The following is a 24,091-nucleotide window of genomic DNA, read 5'->3' as shown; positions in this document are numbered from 1 at the left end:
GCAGGGGGTCAGGCTAGATGATCTGTTCAGGTCCCTCCTGACCCTAGCTGCTATGAAACTACTATGAAACTATGCATGATCCCACACTGATAGCATGGCACGATACTGTGTTGTCCCAGCTGAGGCTGCTGTGCTTTTGGTATCTGGCTGGGAGAGGCAGACAATATAATATGCAACCGCAGGCTGCCTTCAGGTACTCTTCTAACAAGAGCCTGGGCAGCTGAAGGAAGTGTCACAGTTCACATGGGGCATCTGCACAACCCCACACTAACCACTAGCCTTTCTTTTCTCTCCCAGCAACAGGACACTATAGGCAGCATCGCTGCTGGGACGACTGGGAGCTGTCCTACTTGCTGCATGGGGTGGATCAGTCGGAGTCAAGCACAGGCTGGCCATTCAGCCACAGGTGAAGGAAGTTGAGGTGTCTGCAGATGAGGGTGACGCATCCCAAATATAAAACTGGAGGTCAGATAGGATCCCCTGGGGGAGAAGGAGGATAGAGGGGGGATCTTGAGAACACAGAGAAGTACCGAGGAGAAAGAGCATCTGAACACCTCAATCTGGCCAAAGCAGAAATGAATCAAGGAACAAGAACGGTGGTGACCTACTCAAGTCTGCCTCCACTGTAACCATCCCAAGAAGTGTTAGGGTTGATTTCAGTTGATTTCCAAGTTATACCTGGGTCCAAACAGTTCCATGGAGGTACAGCGTCTCACCCACCAACTGCAGCAACTTCTGGAAGTGCCTGTCGTGATATTCAAACCGGCTGCCAAAAGTGATGGAACATATAACGTTGGAAACGGCGTTGTTAATTTTAAAGTGGGGGTCAAAAGGATTCCCTGGAAAACACCAGAAGAAAGAAATCAGCTCTCTCCCAGCCTTTGTGGAAGAGAAAGAAGTTGTTGAGAGGGTGTGATTGATCGGTGTGAACTCCACTCTTTGCACGCATCCCACATGCAACCTCGGTGAGGATCTGTTAAACACATGGGCTGAGCTGGTAATGCATCCAAGCAGCTACTTCAAGCCAGCTTTATTTGATTTTTCTAAAACCATTAGTTTTTTTTCACACAGGTTTCTGCCTTCATAATAGCTTAGGTAGATTTTATCTATACTTCTTCCCCTGGATAATTAATTGGAAAAATTGTAGGGCTATCATGTAAACCCACTTTTCTGTGGAGGCTGGGGGCAAGCAGACCCCAAATCAGGATGCAGTTCCATTCCTGATAGAAAGAAAATCCAAAAATTGCCAAATTTCCAAATGTTGCTGATTTCTGGATCCAAATCCAGTTTGCTACCCAAATCTCTGATATTTCTGAGTTTTAGCAGAGCCAGATTCAGACACAGTTTAATATTCCTCGCATGTAATCTCGTGCTCATCATAGCTCGTCAGATCCTAAAAGAAAACTTCAAGCGTCTTTCTCTTACCTTTCTCTTCCTCAACTGCCTCAATGAGGTACCCGATCTCCTGTTGTATACGCTCCTCTAAGCTTCTCTTCCCCAGGCCAAAGTTTCTCAGAGTTGATAGGGCAAATCGTCTCTGTTGTTTCCAGCTATATCCATTAGCAGAGACCAGTCCTGTCATGAGAGGTCACTCCTATTACTTTGTGGTGACATTAAAAGGTTAGAAAGTCATAACACTCCCTTTTTTTTTGGAAAACTTAGCAAGGACTGGTTCTTTTTCCAGAGAAACAGATCCTGGGATATCACCGTTGGGATGTAAAAACAAGTCTGCCCATTTCCTTACACCTCTGCACCTCTGTATGTGCTTGAAGAACGTGGGACAGTGAAGGAGGCTCAGTACAATACCTGATTTCAGTGGGAACCGGGTACATCAATATCTTTGAGGATCTGGCGTAAGAAGAATTTTTCCAACTATTTTAGCTGGTCTAATAAAAGATATCAGATTTACCCAAGGATCTTTGTCATCCTATGTCCTTAGACCAACACGGCTACAACCAACACCCCTGTCCTGAAGAGTAAACTCACCCAAGCTACCGCGGACCTCCAGCATAATGGGGATCTGGGGACGATCTGCAAAGTTTTCACCGTGATGAACAAGTGCTTCCTTCACCAGCGGCAACCCATTCACAATCACCAGCGTCTTGTAACCAAGCTGCAGGCTGAAAATGTTGCCATATTTTTCAGCAAGCTGGAAAAAAAAAAGATTGTGTGATATTGTTCCTAGTAAACTTGCTTCTTAATGAGCAATTGGGACATTGACACAATGTCTTCCTCCCCTTCCCCCCCCCCCCCCAAAAAAAAAATCAGTATTAATTATATTTACTGCAATAGTACTGAAGAACTGTGCTATTTTAAAACTGCCCGTTTGCCCTCAAGAACTCACAAGAAGATTTCATGGGTATTTGAAGGGTACAAACAGAGTTTGGTAACAGTTCAACAAACATATTAAACTTTTATGATCACGTTGGGTCTTTTCCTAAAGAAAAAGAATATCAAAGTAAAATGGCCCAAATACTAACTAGTATTATTGACAATCAGATGCATTTAAGAGGAACAGACGCCTTTCTGCCTGATAGCACTGCCAACCGGAACATGTTTCTCTTCAAAACTGCTTCCTCTGGTGAAGCAATCAAATATTCTAGTTTAAACAGGGCAGGCTCCTAGTGTGCCAGAGGCACTGGTATCTTTAGATTCACATTATGCAGATGGTAAACTGTTCAGCTCCTCCATGACCAGGACTAAAAGCTGTGTTTCCTCTGTGACTCTTGATGAAGAGCAGCAAAGCTATGAGCCTCACAAATCAACTTCTATGCCCCGCTGGGACCTCTGGGTCACCTCTTCTTGGGACCTTCTGACTTAGCACCTCCCATCATACATGCCTTGCCTTGCTGTTCTTGCACAACTTCCCTACAAGTTCTTGCCACCCCATACCTCAGAGGCTTTCTTAAAGTCTTGTAATTAAATTATACCAAGCCCATGTGCTGTTGAAAATCCCTTCTCAGTCTTACCAGTCTCACCTATCCCGTGCAAACCCTTCTAAACTGGCCGAGCATCTCAACCCCAGTCTTTCTAGGCTTAACAACCCTCTATGAGCAGCTTCTTACCTGTCAAGTACTTGTGGGCTTCCTACTGCCTGGCCTGACTTTCTGTACCCTTTAAAAAAAACCCTGAATGTCTCTCAGATCCCTCCAACACCTTCCAAACTCATAGTTCCCATCTGACCTGACACCCTGCCATCCACAACATAGAGATCTGAATTTCCTGGTAATGCCAAGTTAGTTTTGAACCATTCCCCATCACCAACAGATGCAGCCTGGGTGCATCCTGCTTCTTGAGGATTTCCACTGGGGAAGAGGATCTGCAGTGGACGCCACCACATCTTGGCCAAGGAAAAAGTGTGCCCTGGATTTCCTGCACTATAACAACCCCAGGTCGTTGCAGCAGCTCATGGGGGCTATCAGTAAATGCCAGTTCAGAGCAGTCTAGAGCTGGCTCACCTGGTTTTCTCAAGAGCTGGACCAGGAACTCTTCACCGCCTGCTGCAAGACTTTGTGGCTCACCACACCCTGTTGGCTATTACTTTTGAAAACAAATCCCTCTCCTTTCACCTCTTACCTTCTTCATGGAGAGATGAGGCTGCTTGAAGTCCAGATGGAATATGTGACCCAGGAACGGAAGGGGCAGTGGTCCTGGAGGGAAATTTGCTGGACGGCTCCTCTTCATATAATCAACGATCAGCAGCCCCACAACCGTGAACGCCGCGAAGGTCCACAAGGACACATTCTCCCAGAGAATGGCCAAAGGGGAGAGAAACTGCAGCTGCATCTCCACCAGCAGCAGCCACTTGCACAGAAAGTGGAAGTGGTTGCGAAACGAAACGGGAGAGCAGGAACAACAACCCTACCCGCCCCCTTACAATGGGAGGAGTGTAAAGGTTACAAACAAAATGAACAGGATTAGCAAGCACACGCGATGTTCCCAGCAGAGTGACAGCCAAGGAGCCCTGCTAGCCCTGCCTATGCCAGACAGCTGGCCTGGTTCTCCCTTCTGGGTCACCATTTCCCCCACCTCATCTCAACATTTGCGTTGGCTTTGGGCAGATTCTTCATTCCTCTTTGCCAGCCTCTGTCTTAAAAAACAATCCAGTAAAACCAGATCTCTCACAAATCCATAGCAAGGGAGGGGAAGGATCTTGTTACAGTAGGTGTCAAGGTGAAGTTTGTGGCTGTAATTTCACCATTGTCCTGTACGCAGCCCTGGGAATGCTTCTCCACCGCACCCTCCCCACACGTCTGTGCTTATGTTTCCCACGAGAGTGCTGGATCTGAGTGCTTTTAGCTTCCGTGATCTCAAAGGAGCTCTTTGCATTACATCCTGGGTGCTGCCCATGGCAAACATGCTCAAGCACACCCTGGTCCTCCCCGCAGACCCAACAGCCAGAAAAGAGGAATGGTTTCCGTACCCCATTTCCAGGCTTGACTGAGTGAGAACAGGTGAGAGGCGCAACGTGATGTGTGATTTCTCAAAGCAATGACACCTTACTGCGGTCAGCCCCAAAGCTGTACAGGATCAGTCAAAAAAAATCCCTGCAGGCATCTCCCTGACTTGGCGTTCTCACCATACCAGGGCACTCTTCTGGCTTAGATCAGCGAACTCTAAGGAGTCTAGCGTCCCACCCGTGGCTTCACCTCTGAATCAAGGCACCCCTTTTCTGTGCAGTGAGTTCACTTCTTCCCCATGCACTACCATGGACAAACAGGACTCCTAGGCTACAGGAGCAAGTCCTTCTTCTTTTTTTTGTCCAAGCTCCCTGTGCTGTGAATCCCTATCACTTCCTTATGAGTGCTGGATCACAAAAGCCACCTGCTTTCAGTTTTTTATTTCAGGATTGTCCACAATATTATATAATCATCGTCATTAGCATTTGCACTTATTATATCATGGCATTATTTACAATCTATACTGTCATACAATACTACTATTGAAAATTATATACTATCTTGCAGCAGTGACCTGAGGCTAACTGCATGAGGGTCCTTATACCCAGATGCTGTATACATATAGGGGAAATGGCAGTCCCTGTCTCACAGAACTGGCATGCTGAAGCCCCAGATCAGGAAAACATCCAGAGTCAGATGCTTAAGCACATGCTTAACTCTAAACACTGAAATCCATGGAGCATTGTGTGAAGTTAAGTAAATGCTTAAACCAGCACTTCATTCCTCATCTGAATGAGAGGCCACAGCCCAACTAGCCATGGAGATGCCGTGCTTTGCAGAGATGTTCACTCTGTATTGCTTGGGGTTCACCTTCCCCCATGCATGTGTTGTTGCGCCCCCTACCCCCATGACTTGGAGCATTTGAACATACACATATGCACACACAGGCTCTGTAGTGATCACTGGGTTGAATAAAAGCAGGCGTATGTGAATGAAAAGAACTTAACTATGAATTTTATTGTGGAGTAATAGGCAGCCTTGGTAGACACGTGGTCTCTATTTTACTAGCCAGCTAGCAGCTCTCTAATTAAGGGACAATCTCCATCACTTGCAGCCGACCAGATGGTTTCACGCAACAGATTATGCAGGCTCGTATGGAGTCACGCCGTGGAAGTTTGGCAGAGTGGAGTAGATGCACTTTTCTCTGCAATTACTCATGCTAGTAACTATATGAGAATGTAAGCTTACAATAAAAGACAAATTAACTTATAAAAGCAAATAAAATATTAAAGAAGACATACAAGAAAAGCTGTTTGAACAATACCCCAACTTAGCCTTCCTTGCTATGGCTACACTATGAATAAAAGATGTGTTTTCTAACCCAAGTTAGAAGATGTGTTTTCTAACTTGAGCTAACCTAAGTTAACTCATTTAATTTTAAATAGCTAAAACAAGACACTGGTCATTTGAACTCAGGACAGCAATCAACAATTCAATGCCAGGTCATCAAGGGATTTCACTTGTGCTGCTATGTTGTTTTAAAGCCAGGAATCAAGTTTCTCATTGCAGTTGTTTTCAGCCCATGCTGACTAGCACTGCTTAGCGAGCTCAAAGTCCATTTTTCAGTAGTAGAAATGTGAGAGGAGTGGAGGGCAGAAGAGAGACAAGGTGGCTTAGGCATGGGTTTTTCCTCATCGGCTTTTTAAACAATTATTTTTCACAAAAATGAAAATAGTTCCCATCCAAATATAGAAAAATATTGAATATAGATTTTTTTTCTTGCTTTGCTCACTTTCTCTCCCTCTTTTAAGTCTCCCTCCCAGACTTTTATGAGCAGAAAATGTTAAATAAGTAGATGCCTGCTTATTTCTGATCCCCGGGATTAAATTTTCTAAGAGAGAATTTGGAAGGGCTGGACCCGATGATCCTCCGAGGTTTCTTCCAGCCTTACAATCTATGAAGCTATGAAAAAGCTTTAATTAAAAAGCTGAATACTTCATGAACACATTTGAATGAAACAAAAATTTGCTTCTTTTGAAAAAAAAAAGTCATGAAATATGCAGCTCTCAAAGACAGTCTGAAGTCCTGGGCTACCTAATTGCAGTAGGTCTCCGAGCCAGTGGATCCGCTCTTTCAGCTGTAGCCATCCCATTAGCAGTGCTTCAATGGGACACAGGAATGGAGGAGGCAGAGACATTTGAGGATGTGTGCACAGTGCTCAAAGCATCACCTACCATAAAGCTCAGCAATTCTGAGAAATGGGGCAAAATCTTGCCAGCTCTCCCTAGCGCGGCAGAGCACAGATCTTGTATGGATGAGGACTCGTGGTGAGCCCCATTTTGACCTAGAGGTTGAGCTTCATGTCCTTCGGTGCCTGGAACGTGAACCTCTGGAAAAGGGCAGTGAAGAACAGGAACAGCTCCGTTCTAGCCAGCTGCTCTCCCAGGCAAACCCTTTTCCCTGAAATGACAGCAACATTGGGTGCATCAGCCAAAGGATTGTTAGAAAGGGATGTTGGGCTCAATGACAAGTGAGGCTTTAATTTGCCACAGCAGAATGAGTATTGCTCTTGTTTCATGACCGTGAAGGAGAAGAGACTGTGTTTGTTTCCCATGTGAATCTCTTCTTCCTAGGTTAGTACTACATTTCCAACCCTCGACCACTGTTCCAGTCCCCCATGGGGCTATCCATCCATTTTATCCAGTGAAAATTCAATGCAAAAACCCCCCCAGTGAAGTTGCAGGAGGAGAGAGGAGGGCAGGTTAAAATAGCCCAGTGGAGGGGGGAGCAGGACAGAGTCCAGAGCCTCATTTCTTTCCAAACAGTGGTCATTTCAGTGAACCAGACTCCTCTAGCATGCAGTCCTCCTCAACCACCTGGAGGAGGAAACTGTGCCCTCTGGAGTGCCCAGTCTGTGGTCCGGTAGTGAGGACATTTTGCTAGCAAGTGGGAGATGTCAGTTCAAGCCCCTGCTTGAGTTCTGTCTTCAGCCCCCGATGGAGCAGGAGTTGTTCCACTCCTATCCATTTAATACAATGGATGTCTCGTGCCAAAGCACTGGTGGTTGCAGGAGTGTGGGGGGGAACGAGGACCAGTCCAGAGTCCAGGACACCCTCCTTTTCCGAGCAGCATCCACTGCACTGAACCACCTTCCCTTCAACACGTTCTCCTCCTGGCCCCACATATCTTGCTCTGTTGGACCCGCCTAGGGCCAAGATTCAATAGGAGAGGTAGAGGCGGCTCCTTGCTGTTTCTCACCTGGGTAGTCTAAGGCTGGGTGGTCAGGGCATGTTTCTGGCGAGTGAGACACGTGGGGTCAAAATGCTCTGTATGTTCTAACAGGTTTTGAACAGTTTTCTCCGGGACACTGGCTACTGCAAACAGCCTCAGGCATTTAGGGTGATTTTAAGGACTAGGACTCAGGCTTGCAAGTGCTCGCTCGTTCGTGTTTATGACACCTGGCTGCATGAATGACTGGTGCCTCCTGAATCGGGGTGGGGGCACCTGCGGCCGCGGCCCTGTCGGGGGGGCACCAGCCCTACTGACAGCATCGGTGTCGGCCGTCGGGGGGGCACGTGCACCTCCAAGCACCCCCTACTAGTCACCTACGCCTGGATGGCCTTCTGGTTCTGACTGCGGTTCACCTCCTGGCCCTCAGACCTAATCACTCATCCGGACTTCCCGCACCTGGCCATTACGAGACTGAGCAAGCTGCATCTCAGCCCCTTGGCCATGGCTTCAGTTTCTAAGTTTTCCATTTTCCAAAGCATTTCTATAACCCAGAAGCTCTCCAGGCTTTTTCTAACTTAAAATCCCAGAGGTCCAAACCTGATGAGAGTCAAGCACATCACACCTGCCGAGAAGGGCAGGAAAGCCTCTTTCTTCCTGAACTGGCCATCCTTCAGAAAGTGCTCAGGGTTAAAGACATCAGGAGTTTCCCACTCGTTCTTGTCATTCAACACTGTTGTTAAACTGGAGATCAGAATGGTATCCTGTGAAGAGAAAGGAAAGGATGGAGCATGTTTCTGTGTCCTTTGCAACCGTGCCTTGCAAAGTGGGGGGATAAAGGAGGGTCAAGACCTTCTGTTTCATCGTGTATGATAGATATCAAGGAGTGTTTTATAAGAAGGTCATTTTCCTGCCTTTCTGTGTTTGTTTCTTTGTTTATAAACTTGAAACTATTTAGATGAGGGCTGTGCAACCGGCATCCCCATGGTTCCTGCCAGGCCATTGCTCCCCCCATCACTCAAGCTGCCCCCACACCCCTCTGGCTTCCATTCTCTGCCCCTGCTCCTGCCCCTGCCCCAGGGAAGCAGGGAAAAAGCAGTGCAAACTTTGAGAGCTGCTGAGAAAGGAATATTCCCCTGCTCCAATCTTGAAAAAGAAGCAGCATCCTCCAGACACTCTGCACCCTGCTGATCTTGCATAAGGAAACAACCACTGCAATGAGCTTCGGCCAGATCCAGTTCTTAGCCTGGTTGCAAGCTGTCAAACATAAACACCTCTCATTATGGTTTATGCAGTCGTTGGCTGGAAAACTCTAATCTCACCTTCAAATGCCTCCATGCTGCTGGGAATAGGGATGCAGGGGACTTCAGCCCATTTATAGAACTAGGGACTGGCTGTGAAATGTAGTTCAGGATCTTGAATGTGTTCACATTCAGAGAGACATAGTTAATATTCCCTGTCTTCTGCTTCACATTCAGAACGACACCCTGCTTGCCCCAAAGTGTAATAAAGGTTAGATGTGTGGCTCTAGTTTTGTCTCCTCTTTATTAATTTCCTAAACCACAATAAAGAGAAGAGGGCTATGTTGCCTTCCACGTTACCTTCGGCAGATGGAATCCAGCCAGCGTTGTGTCGCTGGTTGTGAGTCGCAGCAAATTAAAAGGTACAATGTTGCCCATCCTTTGAATTTCATGCACAACTGCATTGGTGTATGGCATGTTGTCTCTGTCGTCCATGGCTGGCTGGCGGGACTGGCCAATCACCGTGTCGATCTCTGCTTGCACTCTCTCTGCAGAAAGAGCAATAGTTGAGCGTTGGTGCAAGAACCAGCACGCTCTTGAACAATAGGTGCAGTGTCAGAATTTGAAGCTCCATGTAAGCTTCAGAAATAGCTTCAGAGAGCAGGTTCTGCATCTGCACATGTCATTATGTAAGAAAATGTACAGCCCCTAGCCTGAGATGATTGCTTGGGACCTCACAGGGTAGAGGGGAGAAGCATATATGAGTAAGATCTTAAATGGCTAATTGCTTGTGATACCATGACATTCTTGCTACTGATGGCGGGGTATCAAATCCCAGAAGTACCAAGGGGGGTCTGAGGGCCCTGGCCTTCCTCAGGAAGAGGGCTGTGACCTGAAATGTACCTGAAAACTTTTCACATGTCCATCATTGTAGGCCATCCCCTCCCCTGACAAAGATAAAAGTTGGCGCCTATGCAACATCCCATCTTACTGATGGAGGATCTATAGACCAATGGAGGAAACAACATGCTGGAACTTGGAAATCGGGAGCTCTGGAATATGCTGATTTGCAGAGTGAGTTGCTGGGAAAGTCGCACCCTTCCTCATTCTTCAGTTTCTGCATCTATTCAATGGGGCTAATATCTTCCTGATAAAATACTTCTGGTGACAAATACTCTAAGTGCTGGGGATTTTCCAAGCATATTTTTTTCCTGTTCAAACTAGCAGGGTCAGGTTCCCAGGGCTGTTCTATGGGAAACCTAAGAATGAAAACGTTTGCCCATCAGTTTTCTCTGTGAAGCAATACTCCTACATCTTCCAGCACAGCATTTCTTCAACACTTTGTCAAGAGCCCAAGGACTCCACGTTGCCTGCATGTACTTAAAAGGATCTTCCAGATCAGTGCTGAGGACAAGACTGATCATGGGCCACATTTTAGAAGTCCACTAGAACATGAGTGTGCCAGGTACATCAGCTGACAGGGACTCCAGTCCCACACTTAAGACACAAGGTCTCCTTTAATTGGTGCTTTTGCAGCTGTGGATTTTGTTCTTCATTTCTGCCTTAGTTAACTGAGTGCACAAGTCACTGTAGTACAGGAAAGGATGTTTGAATGGGGAAAATCTTTGGGAAGAAAGCACGGGCAATTCATAGAGCAGTATTTGAAATCCTATGAAAAGCCTCACCTGCTGGGATTGAATCAAAACTATTTTACCTTGAATTTCTGGATACATGGCCATGTACAGTAGACCCCAGCGGATGGTTGTGGAGGTTGTCTCAGTTCCAGCAAAAAAAAGGTCCAGTGTAGAAATTAAGAGATTGCTTTCGTTGAAACTAGAAGTGGCACCATCCTAAAATAGAAACACTGAGGTTCTACTCATTTCCATATAAATATTCATTATTCTGATTTCAAAGCCATGTTCCAGGCTTAGACCTGCAAGATGCTATGGGCCATCAATGCCCATTGACTTCAATGAGAACAGACAGCCGCCAGTCCCTCCAAGGAGAGCTCACAACAGAGAAGACTGCCTCATTTTGAGAATGAAGTTTGTGCTGATTTTAGAGCTGAGGGCTTGATGCAAAGTAACTGATGGCCATAGCTGGTTTTGAGTCCGGATCTAGAGCCCAGTTAACACTGTTTAACACATTTTTAGGTTCCAGCTCATCACCATATTCAAGCAGATGATTATCTTTAAGCATATGAGGAGCTATTGGACTCCAATGGGGGCTACCTTCTAACTCAAAGCAAAGCACATGCTTAAGTGCTTTGCAAAATCAGGTCCTAACTAAAGAATTCATGTGTTAACTTACTAAGGTTCAGGGACTCATAAAACACAACTGGCAAGTCCTGTTTGAATTCTAGTTCAATTTTCTTTTATACGGGATTTTTCTTTTCATGCATCTCTTACCTTTGTGATTTCCCTCAGATAGCAGTCAATTAAGTCCCTGGTGTCCACTGGATTCCAGTCCTCCCTGTGCTTTGCAATCTCTTCTTTCACAAAGCATTTCAGTTTTCCCCAGTTTTTTAAAATGGTGTGATGGTGTCCTGGGAGCCATTTCATTATGGTGGGAAAGGAATTATACAGCTTTAGGCACAGAGAGAGAGAAGGACGTGACAGTTTTAGGGAAATGTATTATTCAGTTTAATATTTTTGTCTACATCTACCTGAAGGGAGGCCTTCTTATTTTATCAATGGAGAGTGTAGTCATTAAAGGTCTCAGTTAACATTGGTCTGCTCCTACAGATGTGCAGCAAGGCTGCACTGATGTGTTATGGAGCAGACTCAATTAATCAAAAATGCTGGAAAGCGGATATTAACATGCTCCAGCAACCTCCAGCATCACATGTATCAGTGTCCTCGAACTGAAAATTGGAGGTGAGTTGCTTTGAACTAAAGCTGGTTCGATGAGCTTTAGTTCAAAGCGCCCCGCCATCATTTTTGAGTGCGGGGACACTGATAGACATGAGGTTCCGGTGCTTTTAATTAGCACAGCTCACTAACCCCGTCCCTGCACACACACACCTCCTGGAGCTCGTCTACAAACACCCTCACAATTCATCTGGTTTAGAACCAGGAAATGAAACCAGGCATCTCTATAAGTCCCAGTCTGGTGCTGGAAGCCAGGGCCCTGCAAACCTTTATAGCTAGAGACCAAAGTAAGCGAAAGATGAGGCATGTTGGATACAGTCTCTGGGTGCAAGCTGAGCATGGCACACAGCTGGTTACATTTCTACCCCTTCAGGATGCAGTATTCATGGTGCAGGATCCCAAGCTGTGCTAATTTTGGCGCTGTACCATACTGTCCTGATTGAGGCTACATAGAAAAGAAAAATTTAACCAGTGCTTGGTTAGCCAAAGAACGGGTCACAGGTAGACCAGGCTTTGCACAACCCCACTCTAAGCAACAGGGCACTAGAATCAATCTCTTCCTTTTGTTTTCTGGTATGACTGCTGAACAGTTGACCTCTGAATCCAACGCAGAAGCAGCACGCATGCCACAAGTGGTACAAGCAGCCTCAACGTGTGGCACATGGCAGACTGGGGAGGGGACAAGCAGCACAGTGGCAGTCGGGGCAGAAAAGGAGAGTGCAGAACAGCAGATTGGGTAGGAGGTAAAGGGAAGGAAGTAGAAAGCAGAGCAACAGATCAGGAAGACAGTTCAGGACAAAGAGAAAATATAGCAGCAAACTAGGCAGAGGAAGTGGGCTGGTGTAGGACTCAGTGGGGGCCAAGCTTTTTGGTAGGTGTGCCATAAATTGTCATAAACCCATGTCTCTCTCAAGCCCCCTACTAGATCATATTTTATGTGGCCGGAGGCCCTGAACTGGCTGTCCATTGATCTAACGCTACTTTGTCATTCATTCATTTATTCCTTCATTTTCAAGACACATGTGCAAATGAGTCCACCCTCCCATGAATATAGAGTTTAATGTACCAAGTGACAAGAGGGAATGGAGTTACTTAGCAGGGAGAGACAGCATCCTTCCTTCTTCCTCTCTCCAATTTACACATCCCTGATGGCTGTTGAAATCATTCATCATCTCTTTAGTCCTATCAGAGGTCACCCTAGTTGGGCTGTGGGGAGGGCAGCAGCAGCAGGGCAGTGGATTTGTATAAGATGAAGAGGGTGTATAGGATTTTTATAGGACCAAGAGGATGTCCCAGTTGAGTATCAAGTGAGACCCAAGCCTGTAATCATGGTCACTAGTCAAAGTCAGGGTGTCAAGGCCAAGTATCAGATAGGAGGCAAAATTCAGGAACAATAGTCACCACCAGAGCCATAGGCTATGTTGAGCAGACTGTTGCTACTTTCCTCCTAACCCCAATAAAGGCTGAGAGGTTTCCCACTTCTGTGCGGCGTGGGACAAAAGCAATCAAAGACAGGCTAGCCAATCAACCATGAGTGAAGAAGAAGGAGTGAGTCACCTTCTGCGGGTGAAGGTGACTTATCTCAAAGGCTAAGAGAGGAGAAGTCAGAATGGGCAATCAGACAGGATTTCCTCAGGGAGAATGGGAGAAAGAGGGTAGCTAGACAGGTAAGGATAGAGAAAGATAGAGGAGTCCCGAAAGAAAAGGATCATTTAACCATCACAATCAGGCCAAAATAGAAGCACATTTGGAACCAAGAAAAACACAGACCTACTCAAATCTGCTTCTACAAAAGAAGTTGTATTATTGATTTCAGGGAGATCGAGATAAGAGTCCTTCCAGGGCCTAACGTCAGAAATCAAATGAGTTGTACCTGGGTCCAAAAAGTTCCAGGGAGGTTAACTATCTCATCAAACAACCGCAGTAATGTCTGGAAGTGACTATCGTGATATTCAAACCGGTTGCCAAAAGTGATGGAACAGATAACGTTGGAAATAGCATTGTTAATTTTAAAGGTGGGGTCAAAAGGATTCCCTGGAAAGACAAAAATGGAGAAATTAGCTGTCTTCCAGCCTTTGTGAAAAAGCAAGGAAAGATGGTGAGAAGGGTGTGAAATCCACTGATGGTTTCTCAATTTATTGATGACAAATTCTCCCATACCACCCTTGTGAATAGCATTTGCTGCACTCACCTCCCCGAAAGCTAAAGATCTGTTAAACATGGACTGGTTAAGCAGCACATCCAAGCAGAGCTGCTTCAAGTCAGTTTTATTTGATTTTCTAAAGCCATTTGCATTTTTAATGCAGGTTTCTGCTTTCACAATATAATAGGTTAGATAAGTTTTATCCATACTTCTTTATCCATACCTGGGTAATTAATGGCCACATTTGCAGGACAGTTGTATAAATCCATGTTCCTACATGAAGTCTGGGGGCAAGCTGACTCCAAGTCAGTGTATGGTTTCATACTTGATAGATAGAAAACCTAAACCCTGACACATTTTTTTGGAGCCAAGTCCAGGTCTTGACCTGTATCTCTGATATTTCTGAGCTTTGGGAAGGAGCCAGATGCAGGCATAATGCAGGCTCCAGGGTACTGGCATGTTATTTCATTTGCACTGGAGAGAGGAGGAAGCCTAGACAGCTCCACAGAAACGTTCAAAAATCATTTCCTTACCTTTCTCTTCCTCAACTGCCTCAGTGAGATACCTGATCTCCTGCTGGATTCGTTCCTCTAAACTTGTCTTCCCCAGGCCAAAGTTTCTTAGAACTGAAAGGGCAAATCTTCTCTGTTGTGCCCAACTATATCCATTAGAGAAGATCAATCCTAAGGTGAGAGGTAACGCTTGTTATTTTAAGGTGGCATTTAAAGGCCAAAAAATCTTTCCTTTTTTGAAATGCCAGAGATTGCAGCCTTGGGATGTCATGGTTAGGATGTAAAAACAACCCTACTCATATACTTATGTGCCTGTGTATGTGTTTGCAGCATGTGGACAGTTACCACGGCCCAGAAAGAATAACTGATTTCAAGGGAATCAAGTATGTCAATATCTTTGAGGATCTGGGCCAAAGTCTCTTTGACAGAATAATGTATTGATTTGTAATATTTCTGGTCCAATGGGATTTTTGCAGGGTGGGTTGAGGGGGTTGGTTTTTACAATCTCCATGACAATGTTACATGCTTTAGCTTCTTTAAATTTCTCATACACTGTTCTATCCTTTAAAAGAATGGGTTAATGTTGCCCAGAATTAAACATGGGAGGGCCTCTGACCTGAGTTGCAATTAGCCCAAGTAAAATGGGCTCATTGGTATAGGAAGACACAACAGAGAACCATGAAATTCAGGCCCAGCCCCTGGCGGTTCCCTGCTGGAGGGAGGGGGGCAGAGTTTCAGGAGAGGACCTTCAGGGCCTTCTGAATGAGAGCTCTATCTGGTGGTGCATTGTCTTGGTTAAGAAGGGCTGCCTGAAGAGGTAAAAGTCCTGTCCAGGAGCTGAGGCAGACAGCAGATCACTCTGGGAACCAAGGATAGCCAGGGGCTGCAGGGACTGGAAGACCTGGTCTCATAGGCTGACAAGCCAGGGGTTCATCCACTCTAGCTTCAAGGAGTAATCAGAGAGAGACTGTGTTAAAATCTCAACCCAGAGCCCTTTTGGGGAATAGATGACACTTCCTATCCCAACATAGATTTCAGGAGACTCCTTATGGGAAGCCCAAGTGCACACAGTTGCAGGATCAGTTTACTAGTTATTAAAATGTTACACCTTAAATGCTTTTCCTGAAAAAAGAGTAACTCACCCAAGCCACCAAAGACTTCATGTGTAATGGGGACCTGGGGACGATCTGCAAAGTTTTGACCTTGATGAACAAGTGCTTCCTTCACCAGCTGGAACCCATTGACAAACACAAATGTCCTGTAACCTAACTGGAGGCTGAAAATGTTGCCATAGTTTTCAACAAACTGGAAAAAAGAAGAGATTGTGTGTGGTTGGTAACTAGAATGTGTCGTCTTACTTTTCTCTCCACAACTATTATTCATTAGATGTAAAGCAATAATACTGAAAAAGCATGTCTTACTTGTTTGCTCTCAAGAGCTTAAACAAGTCTCCACAGGTTTTTGAAGCAGACCGACTGAGTGAGGTAGTAGTAGAATGGGCACTTTAAACCAATACAATCACCATGGACATTTATACACCTGCTCCACGGTGGGAGCGGGGAAGCATTTTAATTAGAGCAGCTCCTGGAGATCTGCTCTAATTAAAATGCTGCCGTGTCACATGTATTCAGCATCCCACATTTCAAAATGGCTGCAGGGACACTTTAACTAAAGCGCATTCGATGAGTTTTAATTAAAGTGCCTCCAATGCCATTTTGAAATGTGGGACCCCGAATACATGGCACTGCAGCATTCTAATTAAAACTCTCCAACAGACTCAGTTAATCAAGTCTGCTCTGATGCATTCTAATTAAAATGCATTGGAGCATGTGTATAGGCGTGTCTTTTCCTGAAGATGTCTTTATAAAACAGTGCAAATAGTGCATAATATTTATTAGCGCACACAGCCACAATTATCATATTTTATGGTGTATAAATTGAGTTTTGAAGATTCAATTTTTAACTCTTAAAATTCAACCTTGATTTTATACACCATATCACTGTCTGCTGTGACTGCTTGGCACTTGACTTACAGTGACCCCTACGTGCCCTCACTGTAAACCAGGCACCCAGGTGGTGGACACGTGCTGGAGCACTGCTCACAGGGGATGGAGCCAGGCTTGATGCTCAGCTGGCAAAGCCGGGCTTGGCACTTGGTAGCGCCATTTGCAGGGGATGGAGCTGTTCCAGCAGAGCACTGAGCCCAGCCCTAGCACTGCAGCATTTGTCCACCCTGGGGTGCCTGGCCCTCAGGGAGATCATACAGGGATGGTATAAGTTGACCCCATATTTCTGATCCAAAAAGTTAGGTCAACTTATACGACGGAGCTACAAAATTCCTAACGTCCTCAATCAGAAAAATGGGATTGACGTATACCCTGTTGACCTATACACCATGAAATATAGTAAGCGGAATAAACTATTTTCTGCCTGATAGTACTGCTGACTGGGACACATTGCCCTTCAAAGCTACAACGGCTGGTGAAGAAATAAAAAGCTGGTTTAAAAAGTGTGTTGCAGTTCTATCAGATGTTGGCACTGGATTTATGACTCAGATACCTTGCTCTGGGTGGACCCAAACCCTCAGACTGACCATGACCTTTCCATTAAATAATAGGCAAATTTTATTGATACACAGTGATAGCAGATAAGAATAATACAAACAATTTTATATCTACCAGTTCTAGAGCTGTCAGGGTCAAGGTACAGCTGGCCAGGATGTGAACTTCATCCTGAAGTTTTTTCTTGAATGTCAGATGTCAGCAACCTGGAGGTCAAAGGCTGATGCCCACCCCCACACCCAGTAGGGTGAGTGAGATTGGCTGGTGGTGTACCCTCTGTCCATGGAGGCCTCAGGTTCCCCTCTCAGGGACCCTTTGCTGCTCTGAAATCCCTCTTTTTGTATTCTTTCTCCCATCTGATGACTCTTCATCTCTAGGCATCTGTGATTGGTTTCCCTGTGGTCATCATACTGTCCACGTTCTGTCTTGTCAGCATATTCCTGTGTTTCACAAACTTATCACATGCACACATCCTAATTTGGTTGTTTACAGGGCTTCCTCATTTGGTCTGTCCACCAAAACTGTAGATCCCAAGGGCTCTGCCACTTTGACCATGTCAAAGTGACCAGCTGCAGAGTCCTTTATCACAGTTATGGAACACTGTAGTACATGTCTTCAGTTTCCCAGCCCATGTGTCTGCTGCTTGCCTATGTCAGGCACAGTAAGCCTTGAAAGAAACTTTGCCAGAAACAGGCTTTTAGAAATTAATTAACCCTTGCTATTGACCATTGCTCTAATGAAATATCTACTTTATCTATAAGCCAGTTCCCCAAATCAAATCTCTAAATAGCATTTCCTAGCCATCATCAGAGGCACTGGTATTTTCAAGCTCGTATTCTGCTTATGACAGTATTTGCACCTGCTCCATGACACCGACTGAAAATTCTGGAAATAACAGTTTTCTCAGTGACCCCCAAGAAAGGAATTGCAAGGGGATGAAGCTCACAAAACAATTTCTTTGTCCCATGGAGCTTCTGAAGTTCCCTTCTTTCTTCATAAGCTCCTGACTCAGCACCAATTCTCATCACACCCTGTTTTCCATTACTTTTGAAAAGGAGTGCCTCTGATTCCTCTCCTGTCACCTCTTACCTTCTTCAAGGAGATGTGAGGCTGTCTGAAGTCCACATGGAATATGTGGCCCAAGAATGGAAGAGGCAGTGGTCCTGGAGGGAAATTGGCTGGACGTCTCCTTTTCATATAATCAGCAGCCAGCAGCAACATGACTGTGAACACTGCAAGGGTCCGGAAGGACACGTTCTCCCAGAGAACAGTTAAAAGGAAGAAAAACTGCAGGTACATCTTGACTAGCAGCAATCACTTGCACGGACGGCAGCTACTGTTGTGAAAGAAAACCATGCAGCAGGAACAGCCTTACCCACCTCTTGACAATGGAGGAGGCAAGTGTTTATAAACAAGATCAGTGTGATTACATAGGGACCCAAGAGGCACACTCCCAACTGGGAAGCCCTGCCAAGCCTGTCTCTGCCAGAGAATATAGCCCCGATCCTGGATCCTAGATTACCATTTAATTTTTTTTCTCATGCCTCAACATTTGCATTGACCTTGAGCAGATTCTCTGTTTCTCTCTGTCAGCCTCTGTCTTAAAAACAATCCAGTAAATCCAGATCCCTTGCAAATCCATAGTCATGGAGAGACAGGATTAATTTACAGCAGGTGGCAATGTGATTTGGCAGCTTTAATTTCACCATTGTCCTGTATACAGCCTTGGGAGAGCATTTCTGTTGCACAGCCCCCATAAGACTGCACCTGTGTGCTTTTATCTTTTGTGGTCTCGAGGTAGCTATATCTTCATACATTCATAGTTGGGAGGGTTGGAAGGGACCTGAGCGGATCATCAAGTCTGACCCCCTCCCATGGGCAGGAAGGGATGCTGGGGTCAAACAACCCTGGCTAGGTGATTGTTTAGCCTCTTTCTGAAGATGGCCAGGATAGGGGTGAGCAGCACTTCCCTTGGAAATTGGTTCCAGCTCCAGGCAGTCCTGACTGTGAAGTAGCACCTCCTGATATCTAGCCTGAATCTACTCTCAGTCAGCGTATGGCCGTTATTTCTTGTTACTCCTGGTAGCGCTCAGGGGAACAGGGACTCTCCCATTCCCCGCTGGTCCCCCTTGGCAAGTTTATAGATGGCCACCAGATCCCCTCTCAGCCTTCTCTTGTGGAGGCTGACAGGTTCAGGTCCCTTAGCCTCTCCTCATAGGGCCTGCCCTGCTGACCCCTGATCATGAGAGTGGCCCTCCTCTGGACCCTCTCCACGGTATCCACATCCCTCCTGAACTGCCGCACCCAGAACTGGACGCAGTACTCCAACTGCGGCCTGACCAGTGTTGCATAGAGGGGGAGGATCATTTCCTTGGACCTGCTCGAGATGCATCTGTGGGTACATGACAAGGTATGGTTAGCCTTCCTGACCGTGTCCCCACACTGTCGGCCCATGTTCATTTTGGCATCAATAATGACTCCAAGATCCTTTTTTGCCTCTGCACTGATGAGAAGGGAGTTCCCCAGCCTGTAGGTATCCTGCTGGTTCTTCCTCCCCAGGTGCAGCACCTTGCACTTGTCAGTGTTGAAACCCATCCTGTTCTCATCCACCCACCCCTCTAACCTGTCTAGGTCCAATTGCAGCCTATTCCTCCCTTCTAGCATGCTCACATCCCCCCACATCTTAGTGTCAACAGCAAATTTGAACAGGGTGCTTTTTACCCCCTCGTCAAAGTCAAGATGTTGAACAGTGTGGGTCCAAGGACTGAGCCCTGGGGGCCCCCACTGCCTGCATCCCTCCAAGTCAAAAATGACCCATCCAAAGCCACTCTCTAGGTGCAGGCCTCCAGCCAATTTGTGACCCATATGACTGTAGGCATTGACTCCACAGTTGCCTCATTTTGTAAAATGAAAATGGGGTAAGAGACAGTGTCGAAGGCCTTCCTAAAGTCCAGAAAGACTATGTCCACCGCGATACCTGTGTCCAAGGATTTTGTGACCTGGTCATAGAAGGCAACCACGTTGGTCTGATAGGACCTGCCTCTAATGAACCCATGTTGATTGCCTCTAAGCATAATCTCCCCTGCTGGTCCCTCGCAGATGTGCTCCTGGATAATTTTCTCAAAGAGCTTTCCCAGGACCAAGGTAAGATTAACAGGCCTATAGTTTCCTGGGTCCTCCTTCCTCCCTTTTTTGAAAATGGGGACCACATTGGCCCTTTTCCAGTCCTCTGGCACCTCGCCAGAGCACCATGAGTGCTCGTAAAGCTGTGCCGGGGTCCTGCAATGATTTCTGCCAATTCCCTCGGCATCTACATTGCATCCCTGGTGCTCCCCTGGGCAACCATGCTCAAGTACACCCTAATCCTCTCAGTAGAAAAAAGAAACTGCTGTAGTGCTGCATTCCAATGTTTGGCGTGTATTTGCCGGTGGGAAAGGTGTGGTTATGAATTGTTTCTCAAGCAACTACTCTTTACTGCAGACAGCACCAAAACTGCACAGGACCAAGCAAAAATAATAATAATAACAATAATAAATACCCATGCAAACATTTCCCTGCCTCAGCATCCTCGCCATACTGGAGCAGTCCCTAGGCTTAGGTCAGAGACCTCTAGGGTCCTTGTAACAGGTGAGGCACCAGGAGTTTCCATAATGCCCGCTAGTGCTTGCCTTGACCCTGCCTAAGGTGCTCTCTCTTTCTGTCTCTGTATCAGTTCTTTAAGTCCTGCTCACCTTAAGGCAGGGATGGGCAAAATATGTCGCATGGGCCAGATTCTGCCCACCAAGTGATTGTATCCAGCCCACCAGCGAGCAGCCACAAAGTCTTAGGATCTGGCCCGTGGGAAGCCGGCTGATTTGGCTGCTGAGTTGTGCGTCCTGGCCTCATCTGCAGCTTACCCTAGCTCCCGCCCTGCGCGCTAGAAGCAGCATGGGGCCAGTGTGGCTGGCAGGTTCTGGGTGGGTATCTGAGCATCTGCCTGGGTCTGCACTGCATGCTGTGGTATCAGCAGAGTCACCTCGATCCCTGCTGGGATCTTGTCAGCTGAGGATGCCAGATGGGCCCAACCTTAGCCCCCTGGCAAGCACAGAGGGATCCTGCCTGGTGGGGGGCCTCCAAGTTTCTGTTTGCCCAGGGCCCCAGGAAATCTTAATCTGCCATTGGCCATTACCAGTCAGCTTTGCTTTTGGTGTGTGAGCTGTGGACGAGGCTGGGACGTTGTGAATTGGAGCATGCTATAGCTGCAGGGCCAGTTTAGGCAGGGTGGGGAGAAAGAGATTGGGTATGTGTGCTGTACCTGCAGGGAGGGCTCAGCTTAAGGGCTAAATTTATGGCCTGAGTATTTAGAATGGGTTTTATTATAGTGATCAAGGCACTGGTAGGCTTCCAAATTTCTTTAAAATTGTAAATATATCAAGAAAACATTGTATTCAACTGATACCTATATATAGTGGCCTTTCATGTTAATCAAGGATTTGGGGGTTTTAAGTAGAGATTTGTGATTTTTTTATTAGAGAATTGGTGATTTTTTTTTTATCAGGGAAAATCAGGATCCCTCACCATGAGATGCAACCTAGCTGTTGGGAATTAGAACAGAAAAAAGATTCCTGAATGTCAGTGCTTTTTTGATGTCTCCTTTGATTTCCATTACGTGCTTTCTCATGGAGTAAAGAAAACTAGTTTATATAAAGAGGTGTGTGAACAAATGGACACATCCAGGGAATATGAAAAAAAAAGAGGAAACAACAAGAAAATTGCTTTTCAAGCAATGTGAACACATACCTCCTGACAAGGGGCTGCTCCTAGAGCCAGATCTGTGTAGAGGAGCATCTGATTCAACCACAGGCAGGAGTTATGATTTCTGTATTTGGACAGCAGGTGCCAGAAGAGTAAAAAATACCTACTTGTGATAATCCTGAGGGTGTTATGGATAGCTCTGGTCTGGGATGCTTATAAGAAATTATTTAGCAAATTCTGTTGTTGTCTTACCCAGAGTGTGGTTTTTATGGGGCAGAGGGAAAGGGGGGAGGAGGAGGGGCACAGAGAGAGGAATCAGCTGTAATGATCTGTTCTATGTGCTCTGCACTTTTGTAACAGGTGCCAGTCCTGGATGGGCCGTTCTTTTATGTAGTTAGTACAAATCTCAATGTATAAGCAACTTAAAGTCATAATTAATCATTGACATTATAGTTCTTTCGCTTTAAAATGCCTTTGTACTAAAAAGACATTTCCAATGACCTTTTAGTCAGTGGATTTATTCTTAGAAAGCAATCAATGAGTTTATTCTCAGAATTTCTTTTCACCCCATTTATTTTGCCAAAAATTAAAGGGTTGCTAGTCAAAGCCGAAACAGCTGCATATCAAGACTTGCTCAGCAATTCATTTTAAATGAGTTTTGAAACTACAATCAACACTACAAACTAAAGCTGCTGTTTAACTACATTGAGCCACAAAAAATAAGAAAGTTATCACTCCTTTAGGATATGCTTAAGTCCTCTGGCACACATTTACTTAAAGGCACCCTGAGATTTGATCCCCAACCCCAACAATCATACCTCCTACCATGCCACACATGCATGGCAGGAGGCATCAGTTTGGAATCAGGTATCAGGTCCCAATCATGTCCTGTCTACTGGCCAGTGCAGGGGGAGCTGGAGACGATGATCCTGAGCTCCCCCTGAACAAGCAAGTTGAAAGCCAGGTGCCTGCAGCCTGGCATAACTCAGTATGGTATGAGGCTGACAATCAGCTGAATGCTGGCGCTGGTTCTGGAGCACTTGTTCAATTTAAGGTGCCATCCAAGCCAACTATAAAAATATTCTACATTATATAAAAGAAATGCAAAACTCTAGAACTCGTGGTTCAGAGATGATACCTTTTATTAGACCAACTAAGAAATTGCAAAAAAAATATTTTTTTCTGCAAGCTTAGCACACATGTGCCCTTCCTCAGGCTCAGGGAAAATTAAAGACGGTAAAAAGTTCCCACAGGTAGAAAACAAACTTCATTTTTGCAAGGAGGAAGCGGAAGGTAGAAGTCTATTCCTCGGGGTCCATGAGAGTGTCTTTGTGAGTTGTTGTCTGACGTGCAGATAAAGCAGGATTCCTTCCCTGGTGGTGTCAGATGGCAGAAAGGCAGGGAGGTGTAGAAATCTTTCTTGCTGTTCAGCAATGAAGGTAAAATCCAAAATGGACTAAAATTCAACATCTTCCATGTTTCAGGGATGTATTTGGTAGCCGTGTAGGTATATGCACATGTAACGTCCTTGCCATTTATGCCACAATTAATGCATTGATTGTGGCATAAATATCACATGTAGAAGGGCCCTAATACACCTATTATAAAATACTGATACTAAATATGAAATTAAGAACCAGAGCAAATGCCTCCTTCGTTCACTTACAGATGCCTTAAACCATGAGCAGTATGGTAGTTAGCATACATGTGTATAAGTGCCCTATGATTGCTAACTACCATACTGCTCGCGGTTTAAGACATCTATAAGTGACCAAACAGGCATTTACTGTGGTTCTTAATTTCATATTTGATATCAATATTTTATAATAGGTATATTAGTGATTGTCCATGTACTGCTAAACTTGCCTGGTACACCAAAGCATCTCTCTAGTTTTTAAACCATGTCTGCGCTGTCAGCAAAGAGAGATTATTACCGTTACATGAGTTAGGCGTCCAGTTTCCAATGAGATCAGGTTTCTACAGATCATACACTTTCATAGCAGTTCAAGTACACTGTCCTCATAAAATCCTCAAATAAGGAATATGAGAATCCTCACTGATTGTCATATGTGTATATGCTGACATGGTGATAAACAAGACATGTTCATAACTACATTTGGCTAACCCAAGTTATCTACTTGGATTTAAAATAGTAGCAAAAAACAAGGTTTACTTTAACACAGGACTACTCTTAAAAGTTCAATGCCAAGTCACGGATGGGTTTCAAGTTGAGCTGCTGAGTTCATTTAAACCCAGGAGTTAACCTTCTCATTGCTATTGGTTTTAGTCCCCTCGGCTTACACTGCTTAGTGACCCCAAAGCGAAGGACCTCTGTTTTTTAGCAATCAAAATGGATGAAGAAAGACAGAAATGCACATGAAGATAAAAGGCAGACAAGGTTC

General features: G+C 45.4%; 2 protein-coding genes across 3 annotated transcripts in view; both read right to left on the bottom strand.

The window, feature by feature from the left end:
• LOC102371780 (cytochrome P450 2J2-like) overlaps positions 1-3,805 on the bottom strand; it is an 11,522-nt gene extending 7,717 nt beyond the window's left edge. For both annotated transcript variants that reach the window (XM_006036794.3, XM_025193146.1), the window contains exons 1-4: positions 3,577-3,805; positions 1,987-2,149; positions 1,426-1,575; positions 679-839 (exon numbers count right to left, since the gene is read on the bottom strand). In XM_006036794.3, coding sequence (XP_006036856.1) covers positions 679-839; positions 1,426-1,575; positions 1,987-2,149; positions 3,577-3,786 — 684 coding nt within the window. In that variant the 5' untranslated portion in view covers positions 3,787-3,805. The remainder of the gene's footprint in view (positions 1-678; positions 840-1,425; positions 1,576-1,986; positions 2,150-3,576) is intronic.
• Positions 3,806-6,714: 2,909 nt separating this feature from the next.
• On the bottom strand, positions 6,715-18,176 carry LOC102371520 (cytochrome P450 2J2-like). The gene is made up of 10 exons (XM_014526325.2): positions 18,045-18,176; positions 15,537-15,699; positions 14,416-14,565; positions 13,613-13,773; positions 11,278-11,454; positions 11,123-11,125; positions 10,584-10,719; positions 9,230-9,417; positions 8,254-8,392; positions 6,715-6,860 (listed from the first exon to the last, which is right to left on the bottom strand). Exons 1-10 carry the CDS (start codon positions 18,174-18,176, stop codon positions 6,745-6,747), a joined length of 1,365 nt encoding a protein of 454 aa, XP_014381811.1. The 3' UTR covers positions 6,715-6,744.
• Between the last annotated feature and the right edge of the window lie 5,915 nt (positions 18,177-24,091).

This window comes from Alligator sinensis, unplaced genomic scaffold (genome assembly GCF_000455745.1).
Source record: "Alligator sinensis unplaced genomic scaffold, ASM45574v1 scaffold1559_1, whole genome shotgun sequence".
In the NCBI taxonomy this organism is placed as follows: domain Eukaryota; kingdom Metazoa; phylum Chordata; order Crocodylia; family Alligatoridae; genus Alligator; species Alligator sinensis.
Note: the sequence above shows the minus strand (reverse complement) of the source record. Positions and strands in the feature narration are given on the sequence as shown.

Excerpts from the sequence above, each read along its gene's own strand:
- LOC102371520 (XM_014526325.2), bottom strand. The coding sequence starts at position 18,176 with ATGTTGCTGCTGGCTGCTGATTATATGAAAAGGAGACGTCCAGCCAAT. Across the intron at positions 9,418-10,583 it reads CATGTATCCAGAAATTCAAG|AGAGAGTGCAAGCAGAGATC; the intron begins GTAAAATAGTTT and ends CTCTTTCTGCAG. Across the intron at positions 8,393-9,229 it reads CTGGATTCCATCTGCCGAAG|GATACCATTCTGATCTCCAG; the intron begins GTAACGTGGAAG and ends TTCTCTTCACAG.